The sequence below is a fragment of the Marmota monax genome, unplaced genomic scaffold (assembly GCF_021218885.2).
Source record: "Marmota monax isolate L192 unplaced genomic scaffold, Marmota_monax_Labrador192_F-V1.1 WCK01_AAM20220418_F8-fsc00017, whole genome shotgun sequence".
Classification (NCBI taxonomy): domain Eukaryota; kingdom Metazoa; phylum Chordata; class Mammalia; order Rodentia; family Sciuridae; genus Marmota; species Marmota monax.
This window is the reverse complement of record NW_026695241.1, coordinates 4,648,801-4,667,012: the sequence shown is the minus strand read 5'-3', so window position 1 is coordinate 4,667,012 and position 18,212 is coordinate 4,648,801. Positions and strand designations below refer to the sequence as shown.

The 18,212-nt window shown below is 57.5% G+C and overlaps 1 protein-coding gene across 3 annotated transcripts in view; it reads left to right on the top strand.

Moving 5' to 3' along the window:
- Slc24a4 (solute carrier family 24 member 4) overlaps positions 1 to 18,212 on the top strand; it is a 132,121-nt gene that overhangs the window by 87,350 nt on the left and 26,559 nt on the right. For 2 of the 3 annotated variants that reach the window (XM_058577760.1, XM_046440623.2), the window contains 7 exons: positions 389 to 492; positions 970 to 1,044; positions 4,171 to 4,196; positions 5,710 to 5,763; positions 6,453 to 6,595; positions 10,406 to 10,575; positions 12,305 to 12,509. In XM_058577760.1, the coding sequence (XP_058433743.1) occupies positions 389 to 492; positions 970 to 1,044; positions 4,171 to 4,196; positions 5,710 to 5,763; positions 6,453 to 6,595; positions 10,406 to 10,575; positions 12,305 to 12,509 (777 nt within the window). The remainder of the gene's footprint in view (positions 1 to 388; positions 493 to 969; positions 1,045 to 4,170; positions 4,197 to 5,709; positions 5,764 to 6,452; positions 6,596 to 10,405; positions 10,576 to 12,304; positions 12,510 to 18,212) is intronic. The other variant, XM_058577761.1, reaches the window with a different exon arrangement.

Here is an 18,212-nt window from a genome sequence, read left to right as displayed (position 1 = left end):
CAGCGGGGTCACATGTTAGCTCTGAGCCGTGTTCTCATCTGTCAATCCCGAGACAGAAGCGGGGGACAGAAGGTAGATTAGGTTGGTGCCTTAGGGGAGCTGGTGGGCATGGGGTTGACCCATTAGGGGAGGCTTAACCGACCCTACAATCAGATTGTGGCTTTGGCTGCACAATTCTCTAATTGGGCTGGGTCAACAAATTCTATTGGCCTGTGGATTACACCCCAATAAAGCCCCTCACAAAGCGGGGAGCGTCGGAGTCGCTGATCCCGGGCCCCTCCACCCATCGGGTTCGCCATTCCCGCTGACATCCAGGTGCTGTCGGGGGGTGGGAAGGACCTGTTCCTCCAGCAGCCACGCATCCAGGCCCGGGCTCTTTTCTCTCTAGGTGTCTTCATCACCCACGGAGACGTCGGGGTGGGCACCATCGTGGGCTCCGCCGTGTTCAACATCCTGTGTATTATTGGAGTGTGTGGACTCTTTGCTGGCCAGGTGGGTGGCTTGGAGCATGTCAGCTTCCCGGGTTCCCTGTCCTCCAACACTCTGGGGCCTGGGATGCACAGGGTCAGCGACCGTGGCCAGTCTAAGGCCGAGCTTTCCTTTGACAACTGCAACCATATAAGAAGTGCCTCCTGTAACCCTGGCCCTGAGCAAGTTTCTGGAACTATCTGGCCTCCTGCAGGCCTGAGGCTGGCTTGCTGTTGACACCCCATTCGGTGTCCTCAGAGTCCTGGAGGGACGTTAGACTTGACCTTGGAGAGGCAGGCCATGCTGCTACCTCTGAGGAGCAGGGGGAGGTTAACCAACCCTTGAGCACATGGCCTGGCTCCCGTCTCCTCCCCAAATGTGAGGGAGGGCCGGGTGGCCTGGGAGGATCCCGGGGCATGTCCTTGCGCCTGCGAGGGGCCTGGGAAGCTCTTCCCTGCCTCCAACCCCAGCCAGCAGCAGCTGAGGCCCTGTGCTCGGCAGGTGGTGCGTCTGACGTGGTGGGCCGTGTGCCGGGACTCCGTGTACTACACCTTGTCTGTCATTGTGCTCATCGCGGTGAGTCCCCCTCCTGCCCCAGGTGTGGGTTGGTCAGGCTCCTGCAGAGACACAGACCCCTGCCTGCCTGTCCCTGACCCAGTGATGGCAGGTGCCACCTCTTCCTGTCCTCACACCTCTACCCACGTGCCTCCCTCCCCTGAAACCTCATGTCTGACCCTCTGCTACTGAGAGACCTTGGGAAAGCCAGAGCCAGTGGTCCCTGTGGGGGACTCAGGCCCTGCACTCCACTGAGCCCTTGTCCCTACTGTGGCAGACCCCGTTCTAGGGAGTGGAGTCTCTGATTTTCCAGTGAGCAAGAGAGAGAGGGCCACCTGAATGCAGAGAGCACAGGTGGGAGCTGAGGGAAGGAGGAGAAGGCAAGGAGCCCAGACAGGGTTCTCTGGGGCCTCCAGTGTGGCCTCTTCCCTGTGTGGGCTGCACCCCTTGGCTCCATGGGCTGATGACATCATGGCACATGACAGCGAGGCATCCTGCCAAGGAGCAAGTCCTCCGCAGGACAGTTTCCACCCAGAGCTCTGACGTGGTGGGAGGGCAGGTGTGTGGCACACCTGGATCTTAGGGAAGGAACGTGGCTTGGCACGACAGTTTGCCCCTCGCCTCACCTAGAGCCGACTCCACTCCACTGCTGGGCCCTTGTATCGGTTGTCCATTGCTCTGAAATTTCTCCCCAACTCAGCAGCTTAAAACAGCAAGTATTTTCAGGGCTGGGTTGTGGCTCAGCGGTAGAGCGCTCACCTCACATGTGTGAGGCGCTGGGTTCGATCCTCAGCACCACGTAAAAATAAATAACAAGGGTATTGTGACCATCTACAACTTAAAACAAAAACAAAAACAAAAAAAAATACAGCAACTATTTAAATCTCCTGGTCTGAGAGCGGCTTAGCTGGGGCCTGGGGGCCAGGGTCCCTCACCAGCCTGCCTCCCACGGAGCCTCCCACGGGCTACTTCCCCCAGAGCAGGGCAGCAGGCCCAGCGTGAAAGCCCCAGTTTTCTTGTAGCCCAGTCTCAGAAGCGGCACCCCACCACTTCTGCCACATTCTGTTGGTCAGAGGCCACCAGGTCCAGCCTACGCTCAAGGGGAGCGTGAATATAGAGCAGTGGGATCCTTGGGGCCATCTTAGGGGCTGTCTGCCACAGCCCGAAATGAAATTGATAAGCAAAACGATCTACCTACACGCAAGTTAAGAAAAAAAAAATAGTCTCCATAGTGTCCTGACTGTACACAAAGGAGAATAGAAGGAATTCCTTGTGAAAGGATGCAGCTTCCCATAGGCAAATGTTTTGGCATGAAGGTTCTAGAAGAGCCAGGTGCCCCATACAGAGCAGCTCTGGGCCCTTCAATGACAGTGGCAGGCTGAAGGGGCCACCAGCATCACCGTGTGTTCCCCAAACAAGGGATGGTTCCCCACAAGTTCTGAACAGCGCCCTTCGGTTCCCAGGACATTGAACTTACCAGCAAGTTAAGTATTTACTAAAACCATTGAAAATGACTTTGATTAGTAAAACTCAAGATTTATAAGCTCAAGGCTCAGGTCCCTGGTTTTTGTTTTTTTTTTTTCCAGTTGCTAGAACATCCATCAGGACATTTCAGACGTGCCAAATAGGGACAGCTTGACCCCGTAGACCTGTATCCCGTGGTTCATGCCCCCTGTCCTCCCTGTCCTCCCTGACCTCCACTGCCCCTGCATGCCAGTAGCCCTCCTTCAGGTTGGAAAGACGAAGAAGGTTCCTGTAATGTCCCCAGACTCCCCGGGACATAGTCCCATCCTCCCTTTCCTCAGCGCCTCGAGTTCAGAAGGCTTGGGATTGTGCCTGGCTGGGGTGACCTCCTCAGAAATGGCTTCCTGAAGCTGGTCCTGTGGGTGCTGCCCACCGTGATGGCGGGGAGAGGTAGTACAGTGGGCCCAAGTCCAGGCAACAGCCTCCAGCCTCTCCTGCCACCATATGTAGGGTGTCCCCAAGATCAGATTTGAGGGAGCAGCCCATCCACTTCCTCTCCACACGGGGCCATGCTGGGGGGTCGCAGGAACACCCCCTCCCACCGCAGAAGCAGTCTTCACTTGTGCCAGGGACTCTGGGTGGGGAGGGCATGGTTGGGTGTATTAATCTGGGTTTTCCAGGAAGCATAATGGATAGGAGACAAGGAAATGGGCGGGTGGGTGGATGAGCAGGAGATTAATTAGGCTATTAGCTCAGGTGGTTACAGAGGTCGAGACGGTCCACGACAGGCCACCTGTAAGCGAGAGGCCCAGGTGGGTGGCTCACCCTAGACCAACAGCCTGAGAATCTAGGGGGCCACTACTGCGAGTCCTGGAGTCCAAAATCCCAGAGAAACTGGAGTTCTGGTCCCTAGAGGAAGGAGAAGGGTACCCCAGCTCTGAGAGAGGGAGGGGTGAGGTGAGCAGACGAGTGCAGATTTACCCCCTTCTGCCTTCTGTTCTCTCCAGTCCTCGGCTGATTAAGTGGTGCCCGCCATGTTGGGTGAGAGTGGCCCTTCCTGACTCAGTCCACTAACTCCAAGGCCAGTCTCTTCCAGAAAGAAGAGAACACCCTCACAGACATACCTAGAAATAATATGGTACCAACCTGTGCATCCCTCAACCCAGGCCAGTTAACACCTAAAATCAACCTCTACATGGAGCCGTGTCATTGTCCCCATTGTCACCCCTCAGCTGCCTTCAAAGTTCACAAGCTGAACCTCCCCCTTGGCATTCCCAAAGGGGTCACTCTATTTTTTTAGCTAAAGCCCCACCCTGCCCCACACACCCTCTGTGTAGACATATGTGTAGACATGGAAGTAGATTCTGGTCTTTGAAGTTCCATGATTTCAGAAATTATTTGCATGATGATGGGGACTCCTGCCAGGTCAACCCCAGAAGCTTTAGAGAAGCACAGGCCACTTGTCCTGAGAGAGCCACACGAAGCTGGGCCACATGAGACAGCCCACCGCTGGCCCAGGTTCCAGCTGAGGAAGGGTCACCTGCTATAATGAGCGGCAGAGAAGCAGAGCCCTCTTCCTGTAAAGCAGGTCACAGGCCCTAGGGGGCGGCCCTGGGTGTGTAGGGGTCTGCGTTGTTTTTCATTTGGAATAAATATGCCCCCCTGGCTCCTTTTGCCTTCCAGTTCATATACGATGAAGAAATTGTGTGGTAAGTCTAAAATCTATGTTTCTTTGGGTTTTTTTTATTTGTTTGTTTTTGTTAGTTTCCTGTGTCCTTGGTGGTTGGATTCACTGAACCATTCCTAGAATTACTTCCACAAACCTGAGCTTGTTAGTCTGTGAACGTCAAAGATATCGTACTGAGCAATCTTGCCTTTGTGTTTTCAAAGTGAGAAAGGCGTTTCCTCGATATGTCCACCTGATGGATATCAAAATAGATCATAAACTAAAAGAACCGCAGTGTGGTGGCTTGCACGAGGATGAGCTCGGGCCGACATGGGAGACGTTACTGGCCTAGGTCTGGGGTGGGATGCTACAGAGGTGTCACGGCAGCGAGTGAGGGCTGACACCTTAACGGCCAGTCCCCATGACATCCTTCCCTCTCACCTCAGGTGAATTCAAATCTTACTATAAAAGGCAGAATTTTAAAAAGAACTCAGAAGAAAATATTGGCACTCCTCTTTGTGACATTCAGGCAGGAATTGATTCCTTCACTAAGATACGTAAGGCACAAACTCCCAAGGGACAGGTGGAGACCTCCCCTCCATGCCACAGGCACGGTGCCTCCTGGGGCAGAGCTGTGCCCTTCGCCGGCTCCTGGACGTGATTCAGAGTCTGCACGCTGTAGGTGTCTGTTTTGGGGAATGTCCCCAGATGGTCAGCCTCAGGGTGTCCGCTTCCTGACGCGAGCAGCTGTGTGCTGTGGGCCTGGAGAAAGCAGGTGCTGGTCCCTCCCTGGCCCCAGCCCACCATGCAGTGGAGTCTCCCCACTGCTGGGGCTCGTTTTGCTCAAGTGTGGAAGGAGCTGGGCAGGTGGCTGGGTGGTCTGCAAGTCCCCTTCTGGCTCTGTTGGCCTGTGGACTCCCTGTTAGCAAAGGAAGTTCCCCAGATGACTGCAGCCCATGCCCAGCTCACAGAGGACTATGGCTTCCCGGGGGCTTGTGGTCAGAGGTTCAAAACCCACCCAGCCCCGCTCTCCCTGGGGTTGGACCATTTCTAAAGAGCAACAAGGGAACATTCCAGGCTGACTCCCCACTACCCCACCGCACACCTGGTGGGTGGCCCCGGAGGCTCTAGTGCCCTGCCCCTCCCCTTCCCTGGGGACTTGGTCCCTTCTGCCTGTACCCTAGTTCTTCGGGTCCCTGACCAGACTCTCGAGTGACCACAGGTTCTCAGAGTGGAATCCAGGCCCCTGCCTCCCTGAGGTGGCTGCCCCACCCTCCTCCTTCCTGGTGGCTTCCGGTGGGGCTTGGCTGGGTCCTGCAGACCCCCGTGTTTGAGATGATCCCCCCTTGGCCTTCTCCTATCCATCACCAAGAGGACGCCCCCTGGCCTGGCAGCCTCAGGCGGGCCCATCCCACCTGTGTTCCCGAGTCCTGGGATGGGCCCTGGGATGGGACAGGAAGGACACACTGCTCCCTGGCCTGCCCCAGCCATCCTGTCCCTGGGTCCCCAGGCCATGGCCTCCGGGTTCTAAGCGCCTTCTCCTCTCTCTCTCTGAGGTGGGAAGGCTTGGTGCTGATCGTCTTGTACGGGTTTTACATTCTGATCATGAAGTAAGTACCCTCCTCCTCCTTCGGGCTGTGGGCACCCCCTTCCATGTCCTGCTCCCACCTTTGATCAGAGCAGGGGACAGTTGTTCGGGTTTCTCTTCTTCCTCACACCTCTATGGGTCATTTTCTAGAAAGGCCACACACTAGGTTTTTGAGAATCCTCACATTGATATAAAATATCCTCCGTGTTTTGTAAGAATGGGAGATAAACTGTCACACTGCAGGAGTCTCCTCGGGCGGCTCTTCAGCAAGGAGCCAGCCTGGGGACCTGGGGATGGTGAGAGATTCCTCTCTCGGGGGATGGCACTGCTGCCTCCGAGTGACGTAGCCCATGTGAGCACGAGTCGCTGCTGGGGAAGAGGAACAGATGTGGCCGTGCCCCTCGAGCCTGACCCATGGGCTGGGCTGGAAGTCCTTTATCAGGGCAGGTTTGTCATGTCCAGCTGCAGGACTCAGTCATTTTCTTGGGCAAGAGGTCTCTGACCCGCCAGGAAGCCCCCAGCTCAACAGGAGCAGGTGCCCCCAGCCCGCACACTGTTCCAAGGATCCTGCTGGGAATGGCTGTCAGTTTGGGTGAAGCCCCTCCCGGGCTGCCCGCCATGGCCAGCGCTGTGCTGACCACAGCAGATGCCCCCACCTGGTCAGTGGGAGTCCCTGTGCTGCTCTGACCTCCCGCCCTCCCCGACCTCCAGGTACAATGTGAAGATGCAGGCCTTTTTCACAACCAAACAAAAGAGCATTGCCAACGGCAACCCGGTCAGCAACGAGCTGGAAGATGGTAATGACTTCTATGACGGTAGCTATGATGACCCCTCGGTGCCATTGCTGAGGAAAGGTAAGGCTGAGCAGACAGGAGCCAGAAGCTGGCCATGGAAGCCACTCTCTCTCCTCACACACACGCACGCACACTCCCCCGATATGGTCACCTTTTTACCTTTGGTCACATGTACCCTCAGTGGGAAGGGACGGTCTGTGTTTGAGACGTGGTTCAGACGTCTGTCTGCGTAGGTGGGAGAAGGATGGAGGGACGATGTACCAGAAAAGAGAAAGTGAAGAGTGACAGCGTGGAGTTTTCCCGGCAGCAGGTGGAGGCCGCTTTGGCTTTTCCGATGAGCCACAGTGTCTCCGACAGTGTCAGGGCCTGTAACAGGGAGCTGAGGGCTATGAGGACAGAGGCTGGTCCTCCCTGGGGTTTCTGCAGTGCCAGGCCCAGGCCTGCAGGAGTCTGTCCAGGGAGAGTTGCCCAGAGGAAGAGCAAGGCTGGGAAAAGGGCCCCTGGCCCGCCCTAGAGAGCCCTGAGGGGGTCCCGGGACAGCAGCCTGGTCACCTCTGCTCATGTTGGACTCCCCTCTTTCCTGGAGTGTAGGGGTTCTGAACATCTGGATCCAGCCGGAAGCTCGCTCTGCCCTGCTCCAGAACAGCATTTGAGCCTGATAGTTGTCACCATTAGTATCTGGAGAGGCAAGAGCTCAGCAGCCCCCTGTGGTTGCCCCTGGGTGTTGAAGGCCGCCTTAGCCAGGCACCAGAGCCCTGCCCACCCGAGGGTCTGCCCCTCCCTCTCCGTGGGTGTTTCATGAATGCCCAGAGGATGTCCCAGGGGGAGCCCATCTCACAGACATGTCCTCAGAGGGGCAGGACCATGTTGGCCACTGTTGGGGGTTTTAGCTCCACCGTCACAGTGGCTCTGAGCTGCCCATCACAGGTCCCAAGGTCTGGTGGGACAGAGGCTGGCCCCTGCCCAGCATATACATGGTGATTGATTCCTGGTCCCCTGGACCTTCTTGGCAAAGAAGAGAAGCACCACATGGAGGGTCACTCAGACCAGCAGAACATGCCCACTTCCCCAGGTGCCAGTCCCCAGAGCTGCCTACCGTCCCGGGGGCTGGCAGAGTAGGCTGCCCCCCATGCCCTGTGAGAGGCACCCTTGTTTGCAGTGGGAGAATTCAGCTTCTCACCTCCCAGGAGATCTGTCACCCCCCACACGTGGCACCTCTGGGAGCTCAGCCATGACGTCTTGACCACTTCTGTGTCTGCAGAAGAAGGGCTTCCCCATAATTTTATCTCCCCCAAGTCTCTTTAAGTCCAGGGTAATTTCTAGAAAATTGGAGATTGTTCATGAGTCTGCCCTCAATCCCTGGGGAGCAGGGAGGACCAGGTCTCGCTCTGGCCATCAGTAAGGGCAAGGGCATGAGGTCCCAGAGGTGGGGGTCCAAGGCGCAGGCCTGCACTCCTGGAGCTGGAGACGTAGACCCTGGGGTGTCTTAGCCTGAGTCTTTGCTGCCCATGAAAGGCTCCCGAGGACCCTGTGTGGGGTGCCACTGTGCGCTGTCCCCTGAATAGACCTGACCAAACCGGGGGTGGGAGCCCCCGGTGACCACAGGGCGACCGAGGATTCCAAGGACCACCAGCTGGTGGATTCTCTCAGGAAGCCCTCTTGGCCTGGGATGCAGCTCCGTGGTAGAGCATGGGCTAGTGCGTGCAAGGTGCCAGTCCCCAGAACTGCCTACAGTCCCTGAGGCTGGCAGTGTAGGCCGCCCCCCCGTGCCCTGTGAGAGGCACCCCTTGTTCGCAGTGGGAGATTCCATCCCCAGCCTGGATTCCATCCTCAGCCCCACAGCAAGCAAGCAAGCCCCTGCTCTCTCAACCCTGACTTGGCTCTTCTCAGCGGAGCGTTTCCCACGTAAAATCAAAAACTTAAAAAACCCAGCCTCGTGGGGGACCTTTTCCCCGCCACTCTTGCAAACACCTTTATGCACTTGAGTGTTTTCGGGGGTCCTAGTTCAGCCTAGTGGATCAGTGTCCTGGCTGGTTTTCAGGTGACCTTGCTCACAGCCTGACAGCCAGGGCCACCTGCCCATCGGCTGCCATGCCATAGCAAGCCAGCCTGCTCAGAGAACTCACAAGGGGACCTTCCAGGCTGCCCTGGCCCTGGGCACAACTTGGGCTTGGAGCAGGAGGGGAGGGGCGATACCTGTGCTTCTGAACTGCCAAGAAAACAGGCTATAATGAAGTCACCTTTGGGGCAACTTGGCCATGCCAAGGCATGCTCTCACCTGATGGGTGGCACCAGGACAAAGTGTCCCAGGAAGCAGGGGTCATGGCTCCTGCCTCATGAAGCTCCATAGTCTCCCTCCTTCTGAGTCCCATCCCTCCCCAAGTGGTGCCTGGGGTGGGGCTGCTTCTGCAGCAGGGAGCCCGGAGCCAGCGGTGTTCTGTGGCGGCCCCTGCCTCTGAGATGGCAGCCCCAAGATCGAGGGTCCCCGTGGAGGGAGCCTGCTACTAACACCTTCCTTCAAATAACCCCCTGGCATCTCCGCCACCATCAAGATGCCGCCCCAGGCTCCACGCACGCTAATCACCTCTGCCAATCTGTTGGCCTCTGCTCCCTAACTCTCCTGAACTGTAAGTAACCCGCTGTCACCCCCCAGTAACACGTGCATCTAAACAACCAGTAAAACCACGTTGCACGCCTCTTGGAGGTCAGTGTCCGTGGCACCCCGACGGGCCTCCGGCTGATTTCTAACCACACGCCTCCTGTCTGCTGAGCCTTGCTGCCTCTGTGTGTGTGTGTGCATGGTGTGTGTGGGGAGGGTTGTGCGTTTCTGTGCTATTAACTCCTGCAAGACGGTGCTTCCTGGACCTGCCCCCTGGTTACCCTGTCACTCGTGAAGGACATGGTGGGATCATGTCACCTGGTGCAGCGTGACAGCTGCCCATTTTCATAGCCCCTCAGAGGGGACAGTGCGGGCTTCTTCCACGTGCTGTGCTCATGAGCGGCTCGGTTACTAGGCCCTCCCGGGGATCTGGAGCCCAGGGTCTATCCCCCAGGATACTGGCACCGAGCATATCTGAGAAGGTATCAAGGGACAAGCCCAGGTCTGGGGAGCTCTGGTCAGCCCCTGAGTGGAAGGAAAGGGCCGGAGAAAGAGAGGGCATGTAGGGTTCGCCCGAGACACTGGGCTGGCCAGCAGCTCCTCTCACCAGCCTCTGGGCCGGGTCCAGGGTCCGGGATCCCCATCCTCGACTTCGCAGCTTCCCTGTGGGAAACAAGGTTAGAAGCGTCCCTGCCAGTCTGTAAAGTTTCACCCGAGCAGGGAGAAGACAGGGGAGGAAGGCCCTGCCACAGTTATGGTGGGGGCTGTGATGAGCACCCAGGTTATAGGCCAGAGCCACCTTCACAGCCATCGAAGTTTCTGTGGTCAGCACTTGTGCTTTGATTTTATACGTCAGGGCCCTCTCCGTGCAAAGTATGTTAAGAAAGGAAAGTAGACAGGCTCTGGGACCTGTCTACTGCAGGTGGACGTCCCTGGTGAGGCTTAGTGGGGCCTGAAAGACCCTTGCACTTGCCCCAGGCTGGCCCCAGAGGACAGGGAGGTGGACATCCATGGATGAAGGGGCCAGATGCAGAGGACTGCCCAAGAGCCGCCTCTGCAGGCCCCGCTGGGCGCCGTCAAACATGCCAGGTGGCTCTTTGGGAATCAGTGGCCCACCTTGACTAATGGGAGGAGCTGCAGCCAGGCCCCCAGACTTCCAGGTGCCGGACCCCAGCCCCAGGAAGCCCTCGGGGCAAGAGGGAGTCTGTGGCCCCGGCACCTGGCTGCCGTCCTCTGGGAGGTCAGCACTCACCCTGGCGTTGTGTCCATAGTGAAGGAGAAGCCGCAGTACGGCAAGAACCCCGTGGTGATGGTGGACGAGATCCTGAGCTCCAGCCCCCCCAAGTTCAACTTCCCCGAGGCGGGCCTGCGCATCATGATCACCAACAAGTTTGGGCCCAGGACCCGGCTGCGCATGGCCAGCAGGATCATCATCAATGAGGTGAGTCCCCCTGGACCGGGACAGGGACAGGGCAGCCCTGGGGCCTCCAGAGGCCCGAATCATCCACAGGCAGCAAAGGGTCCCTCCAGCCATCCAAGCCAGCCCTGGGCACTTCAGGGATAAATGCAAAACCGTTTTTAAAAAGTATTAATTAACCAGTATTTCAGAAACAACAGGCGGGTGTCTGGCTGGCATCTGGCTGGCCGGCGTCTGCAGTCTTTGCTCTCTGTGTGCGCGTGGGAACTCAGGTCCTTATTCGGAGGCAGTGGCGGGGGCTGTGATGAGCACCCAGGTTATGGGCCAGAGCCACCTTCACAGCCATCGAAGGTTCTGTGGTCAACACTTGTGCTTTGATTTAATACGTCGTGGCCCTCTCCGTGCAAAGTATGTTAAGAAAGGAAAACACTGTGCCAAGCTTTGAATCATTTTGATCCAAAGGAGTAAAATCTGTATGGATGACATTGTAGCGAATCCTGCCCACTTTTCTGAAGAATCCTATGCTCTGTGTGCTGCAGGGCCTGTTAACCAATGAGTTTGGGGATTTGGGTTTGTAGCATTTTTTTATGGCCTCTGTCGGTAGGAACATCGTAGGTCTTGATGAGCTGGTGAATACTGGTTACCCTGGCCCACGGTTAGAAGCCGCTGGGGATGTTCTTTCCCTGTACCGGGGTTAGCCAGCATGGAGACCAGAGTCTGGGCTCGGGAGGAGGGAATCCGGAGTTTTAATCTCACCTTGGCCACTAACTCAATCTCCCTGGGCCTCAGTTTCTCTGTCTGGGCTGTTGGACAGGCGGAGTCCAGCTCTGAAGATTCAGGGGTACACACTGGCAGGACACACCTGCTGCTGAAGCCGTGATTTCCAGGATCCATGTGGCATGGCAGGGGGAGAACAGAACCCCAGGTGCCCAGTTCAAAATTGTTTATTAAGACCCTCTGGGCTCATTTCTTCTTCTGACATCTTAATTCCAGAATGTCACAGAGAGGTTTGCAAAGCTCAAATCATTCAGTGGCAGCAGTGCCTATGACACGGAGGGAGGGGACACGGGGGGTCCTTGTTTGCAGAGGCTGGGTACTCAGGGCACGGGGAAGGAGGGCTTTCTCCAAGGCTGTTCCTGGACTTTCTGTCCTGGCCAAAGCCACTGAGATGAGCTACCAAGGGCCCAGAAGTTCGCGCACCCCTGGTGTCCCCTGCCTCTTGTGAACCAGCCTGTCTGGTCACCGCCTCCTTCACCCCACAGGGTTGCACCCGAGGCTGACCATTTCTAGTAAAAGTAGCCACAATTTACTGGGCGCCTGCTCCGTGCCAGGAAGATGCTGGACATTTTCCCTGCATTAGAGCTTTGACCCTCCCACCGACCATCACCGGGGCACTGGATGGCTCCGGGGTGTCTGTCGGGTGAAGTCATTCACCAACCACACGAATAGAGAGGGGCCAGCAGATTCCAGTGCAGTCTCAGTCAAGAAGGAGCCTGCGGGGGAACTGGGGGTCGACCCAGCCCAGCCCCTCCTTCCTACGTCTTTATTCTTTCATTACCCTCGTCCTTCCTTGTGTGGCCTGCTATGGTCTCTGCCAGGTGGCTGCCCGTCAGGCCCTGTGCACACTCCTTGAGTGTGACCCTGGGGACTCTGTCCTGGAAATCTGTCAGCTGGGTGTACATAGGACCAGGGACCAGGGCAGGCGCGTGACACCGTGTCACCTGCTCGTGTCTGCCTTGCCTTCCGCCCACAGCGGCAGAGACTGATCAGCTCGGCCAACAGTGTGAGCAGCAAGCCGCTTCAGAACGGGACACACGAGAACATCGAGAACGGGAATGTCCCCGTGGAAAACCCCGAGGACCCTCAGCAGGACCAGGAGCAGCAGCCGCCACCCCAGCCGCCACCCCCAGAGCCAGAGCCAGTGGAGACTGCCTTCCTGTCCCCCTTCTCCATGCCTGGTACGTTTGGGTGGGTGCTGGGTGCTCCAGCCATGCCTCCGTGGGCTCCATCGGGACCGAGCCCTGGTCTCCAGCACAGAGGCCTGGATCCTCGAGGGAGGTAGAGGGCTGGTGCCGAGGGGCCACCTCGGGTCACCAGGGTGCTTAGGACATCCTCAAGGAATATGTCATCTGTATTGTGGCACACTGGTGTCCTGGCTGCCATTCCAGGCTGCCTGAGGGCCTTTGCACTGCAGTTTGCTGGGATGAACTACCCCCAGTTACCCGCGGGCTCATCCCTCGCCACCTTCAGGGCTCTGCTTACACACATCCTATCGCTGTGGCCTTCCCAGACCACCTTGTTTAAGATACTTTATATTTTTCTTGTGTGTCTCCCTGACTAAAAGGGTAGCTTCCAGGGCCAGGTACCTTTGTCTGTTTTGCTCACGGCTGTACCGAGCTTCACACAGTGGGTGCTTAGTGGCTCTCTGTGGAATGGGTGAACTCAGGAGCTCGTGCAAGAGGACCCCAGGCCCACCCCTTGCCTTCGCTTTACCCCAGCCTTCTGTGAGGGGGAACGAGGCCTGAGCTCTGGGGGCCTGTTTTTGGGGTTCTGTCTTGGTGTCTGCCATCCTCAGAGGCAGCAGAATTCCAGAACTTTCAAAGCCAGAACTTGATGTTTTTTTCCTGAAAAGAATTCTGATTCAGGAGGGGCTCTGGGGGCACGGGGGCTGCCCTGCCCCATCTTTGGGGAAATGCTCCTGTCTCCACGTAGTCGGCCCGAGCCGGTCGGGCTGTCACTCTGCCCCCGGCTGCGGCTTGAAGATACGGGCTCCGCTGGGTCCCGGGGTTTCCCTGGAGTTCCTGGACTGGAGGCTCAGGACCTGCCCCTCATAGCCACCGGCAGGCTCTTCCCAAAGCCTAGGGCCAGCTCGGAACTGGTGCATTTCAGGGATTGGAGCAGGGCCTGGGATCCTCATTTTCGATGCTTTTCCAGGTGATTCCTGGGACCAGCTGAGTTAGGAACTGCTGTCCCCGGTCAGCACCGCCCAGCCTTTCCCAGAGGAGTCTGGCACTGGGGTTTAGCCTCCCAAGGCCCCCCTGTGCTGGCCAGGCAAGGGGACTGGCGTCTAAGCCCACCCCTGTGCATCCTGGCACGTCAACACACCTGCCCGGGAGCCCTGCTTACCCGCCTGGTCTGGTGGGAGCAAGGCCACACTGGACTTGGGTGGCTGTTGGCCCTGGGGCCATCTAGACACTGAGCCCTACATGAGGTGGTGGTCTCCAGATCCTGGGTCCCCTATGGAGTCACCAGGTGAGGGAGTATTTCCACATGGCAGGGTCCTGGGTGGGGGGGCAGCATGTCCACCCCGAGGACTGACTCAAGGGTCACTAAAGCAGGACGGGCCTGAGTTCCTGACAGGTGCAGACGTGTCCTTGTGTGCCACCCTGGCAGCCCTGGCAGTCCTGCGGGCAGCAGGTCCCTCTGCTGAGTACATGGGGCTGACTGAAGGCACTCAACCCTCAGCACCCAAAGGAGCCTGTGTCCCTTGGGGCCTGGACACCAGTGCCAAGGACAGCTGTTGTCACAGCCATCGAGATGCAGCGTCACTCCAGGAAACTGGCAGACTACAGGGCTGGGCCAGGGCCGGCTGCTCTCGGGCGGTCTGCACACCTGTCCTGCACTCCGTGAGGTGGGACTTGGTGTCCCCATTTCACAGAGGTGGGGTTGAGAGGCCACAGCCACCACCCACCACCGGCCACTTGATCTGAATCTGGCCCCAGTACAGCCCCCATCGGGGTCTACAGGAAAGCCAGGGCCAGGCCTGTTCCTGGGCCAGATCCTGCTCTGTAAAGCGGGGCAGACACGTGGAAGGACAGCTGGTCTCCAACTCCTTCAAGCCTCCAGCTACTGGGATGGCGGGGAGGCCCCGGGACCAGCCGCCTCTCCCACCTCCTGTCCTGGGACCTGGGCTCCTCCGGACACAGCCGTGGAGTCTCAGATGAGCTGCTTCCCAGGGTGGAGGGTGAGCTGACCCCGGAGGGCTGGAACCCATGGCTGGGGCCTCCTGTCCCCGGGTTCTCTGCCCTCTGGGGAGTGTATCCCTTCCTGCTGGACTTGACCCACCTTCTTCCTCAAACCAGAGGATCCAGAAGTTCCCCTGGGCCTGGCTCTTCAGTGAGCCGAGTGCAGGGAACTCCCTGGCCATGCCCGACTCTCTGCCCTCGGAACAGGCCTGGCTTCCTGGGTCCCAGGGACAGCTCCCCCTGTCCCCACAGATGGGATTCCAGGTGTGTCCTTGGAGACCGCAGGTCATATCTTCCTCCTGTCCCTCTCCGTGTGCTGAGCAGGGGGCAGGGGCAGAGTTGCTGCCTGAGCTGGCTGAGACTGGTTCAGGTGCCAATGGCAGCCAGGGGACGGGGACCCCAGCACAGGCAGGGAAGCACAGGAAGCCAGAGCCAGCTAGCGAGACCCCAGGCCAGGGAAATCCCACGTGTCCAGTGGCAGGACTTCTCACGCCCATCTTAGCTCATGGCTTATCCACTGCACAGTGGCCGGGGACATGGAGCATCCTCAGGGTGGGTAGGACTGAGTCTCCCAGGTTGGGTCCTCAGAAGGCATCACAGGACCAGGGAAGGAAAACCAGGGCCGGGCCGTGGGAAGTCCTCGGGGCCAGCTGGGAACCCGTGCAGCATCGAGGGATCGAGGGATGGGCCATGGCCAGACCCATGTCAGCTCTCCTGTGCTGCCAGGGACCGGCGGGGACAGACTCAGGCCCCAGGTCCTGGATTTGAATCCTAATTCTGCCTCTCACCCCTGAGTGACCCTGGGCCAGCGGCGTCACCTCCCTGAACCTCTGTCCCTCATCCACAAGTCGGCTGATGCCCCCAGGGTCTGGGTTGACCTGGACAGTGGATGTGAAGATGTAGCCGCGGTCACTGCACACCGCTGCGTGCACAGTAGGTGCTCAGTAGATTCCCTCCCCCCGCCCCCTTCAGCTCTAGATGGCTCTTGAGCGCCGTGCTGGCCAGGAGGAGGGGGTCTTGGGTCCTTCTGAGCCCAGGAAGCTGGCACTGCAGAAATGGCCCTCAATGATCCCCCGCTCCCTCTCAGCTGGAAAAACCAGGGAGCCTGCTGATGCCGCGGCTCCTGGTGGCTCCACTCGGGCTCCGCATGGCCCGGGCCCCAGAGTTCTTATGGTGGGATCCTGGACCAGTCCTGCCCTGGTCGTGGGAGCCACCACAGATTGAGCACCTCCTGACCCTGTAAGTCAAGGCCAGGATTCCAAAGAGGCATCCTGTCAATCACCGAGCACGACTGTGGGCTCAGGTCAGGAACCAGCCAGCTCCCACGGTGGCCGAGCATCTCTACGTGTCCACGAGGTGGCTGTGCTGAGATGGTATTCACTTGGGGTCACATTCATCCCTTTCAAGTGCCCAATCCAGTGGCTCCTAGTGTATTCACCAAGTCACGCCACCACCTCCACAATCAATTTTAGGACATTTTTATCATCCCCCAGAGAAACCCCGTAACCATGAACAGTTACTGTCCTTGCCCCCAGGCCCTGCAGCTACTAATCAACTTCCTGTCTCCCTGGACTTACCTCTTCTGAACATTCCATATAAACGAATCATGTGATATGTGGCATTTTGTGAATGACAACTTTCACTTGGCCTGTTCCAGGTGTCCCCATGTTGGAGCACCTGTTTACTTCTGTCCCTCTATAGCTGCGTAATACTCCCTTACACTGGGTAGGCCTCGCCTGGTGCATTCTCCAGTGGGTGGACATGTGGCTGGTTTCCACTCTTTGGCTTTGAGCAGCTTTTAAAAGAGCTAATAGGGCATCGTGGAGAAGGGGCTCAGGATCTTTTTTCTATTTGTTCTAATACATGACAGTAGAATGCATTTTGATACATCATACGTAAATGGAGTATCACTCCTCATTCTTCTGGTTGTACGTGATGTGGAGTCCCGCCAGTCATGTCATCATAGATATACACAGGGTGTTAATGTCCAATTCATTCTACTTTTCTTCCTACCCCCTTCCCCCTCCCCTCCTTTCACTCCTCTCTACCTAATCCAAAGCCCCTCTATTCTTTCCCAGCACCACGCTTATTGTGAATTGGCATCTACATATCAGAGAAAACGTTGGCCTTTGGTTCTGGGGGATTGGCTTATTTCACTTAGCATCCGTTTACCAGCAAATGCCATCATTTCATTCTTCTTTATGGCTGAGTAATACTCCATTGTGTATATATACCACATTTTATTTATCCGTTTATCTGTTGAAGGGCACCTAGGTTGGTTCCACAGTTTAGCTGCTATAAACACTAATGTTGAAAACACTGTGAAGTGACAGAAGCCGGATGCTGAAGGCCACATGTTACGATGCCGTTTCAATGGAATGCCCAGGCCAGTCCAATCAATGGGGCCAGAAATAAGTTAGTGGTTTCTGAAGGCCAGGGGGTGAGCAACGTCAGCTGGGCACTGGGTTTCTATGGGGGGTAATGAAGTCATCTAGAATTTTCTAGTGGTGGTATTTACACACAACTTTTGAATATGCTATATCTCAGCTGCTTTCAAATGGAGTTCACCTAGAGTTATGGCTCTTAAAGTGTGGTCTGGAGTGGCCCCGAAGACTCCGGAGCCCCTGGGAACTTGTTGGAAATACGAATTCTCCAGCCAAGTGTGATGGCATGTGCCCGGGGTCCCAACTGCTCAGGAATCTGAGGCCGGAGGAGCCCAGGGTTCGAGGCCAGCTGGACAACTAAGGGAGACTCTGTCTCATTAGAAATAAAGAAGTGCACATTCTTGGAGCCCTGTTCCAGGCCGCGAATCATCAGCCCCAGGGGTCTCGCCTCTGGCGGGGCTGTGACTCCAGGGGCTGCACTCTCTAGGTGGCGCAGCCCCTCTCCGGGGCCCTCGGGAGCCCCCGTCACCCTGTGGCACCAACACTCCCACATGCACAAGGCAGCCCTGCCTTGGCTGCAGCGTCTGATTAGTTAACTGTCCAAATTAATTTGAGGTTTTCCGGCAGCAGCTGCATCTGTTCCCTCACCTCCTGTGGTGTGACCAGCCATCTGTTCTGTTACAGAGCATCTTAAGTGCTTGTCGTCCCACAGTGACATCGTAAAGTTCTGCTTCCAAAGAGAAACCCAAGCGCGTGGGGAAGAATGGCCCTTTGCCCTCCTTGGTACCAGAAGTCTGGGGTGAGCTTTTCTCTCTCATGCTGCGTCCAGAGAGATGGAGTAGGGGACCAGGGGGGCCTCCAGTGGCATCAGGGGGTGTCCCCTGAGTCGGGCATTGTGCCACCACTCCTGTGGCTCCATGGCACTTTTGCCAGGCCTGAGTCCAACCAGGGAAGCCCCTTCAGGCTGCTTTAAGCCAGAGCCCCCATCGCGGTGGAACCTCACAGGGGCTCAGAATGGGGGACGAGACACTCCCCGAGCCGTGCAGGCTGCTTCCCCCTCGTCAGCTGGCAAAGATGGCCTCTGTCCCCTTGGGTCAGCCCAGGGCAAAGAAGGCGCCTTGGAGGGAGGATCACATCCAGCCGCCAACCACAGGAAGCTCAGGGCCAGGACCTGAGGCCCAGGGGATTTCTTCTCTCGTGTGATAAGCAGCCCGGCCTGGAGGCTCTCACAGCTCGGCTGCGCAGCCTTGTCCCCGGGCCATCTTCAGCAGGTGGCTTTGTCTTCGGGGTCTGCCGGGTCCTGAAGCTCCAG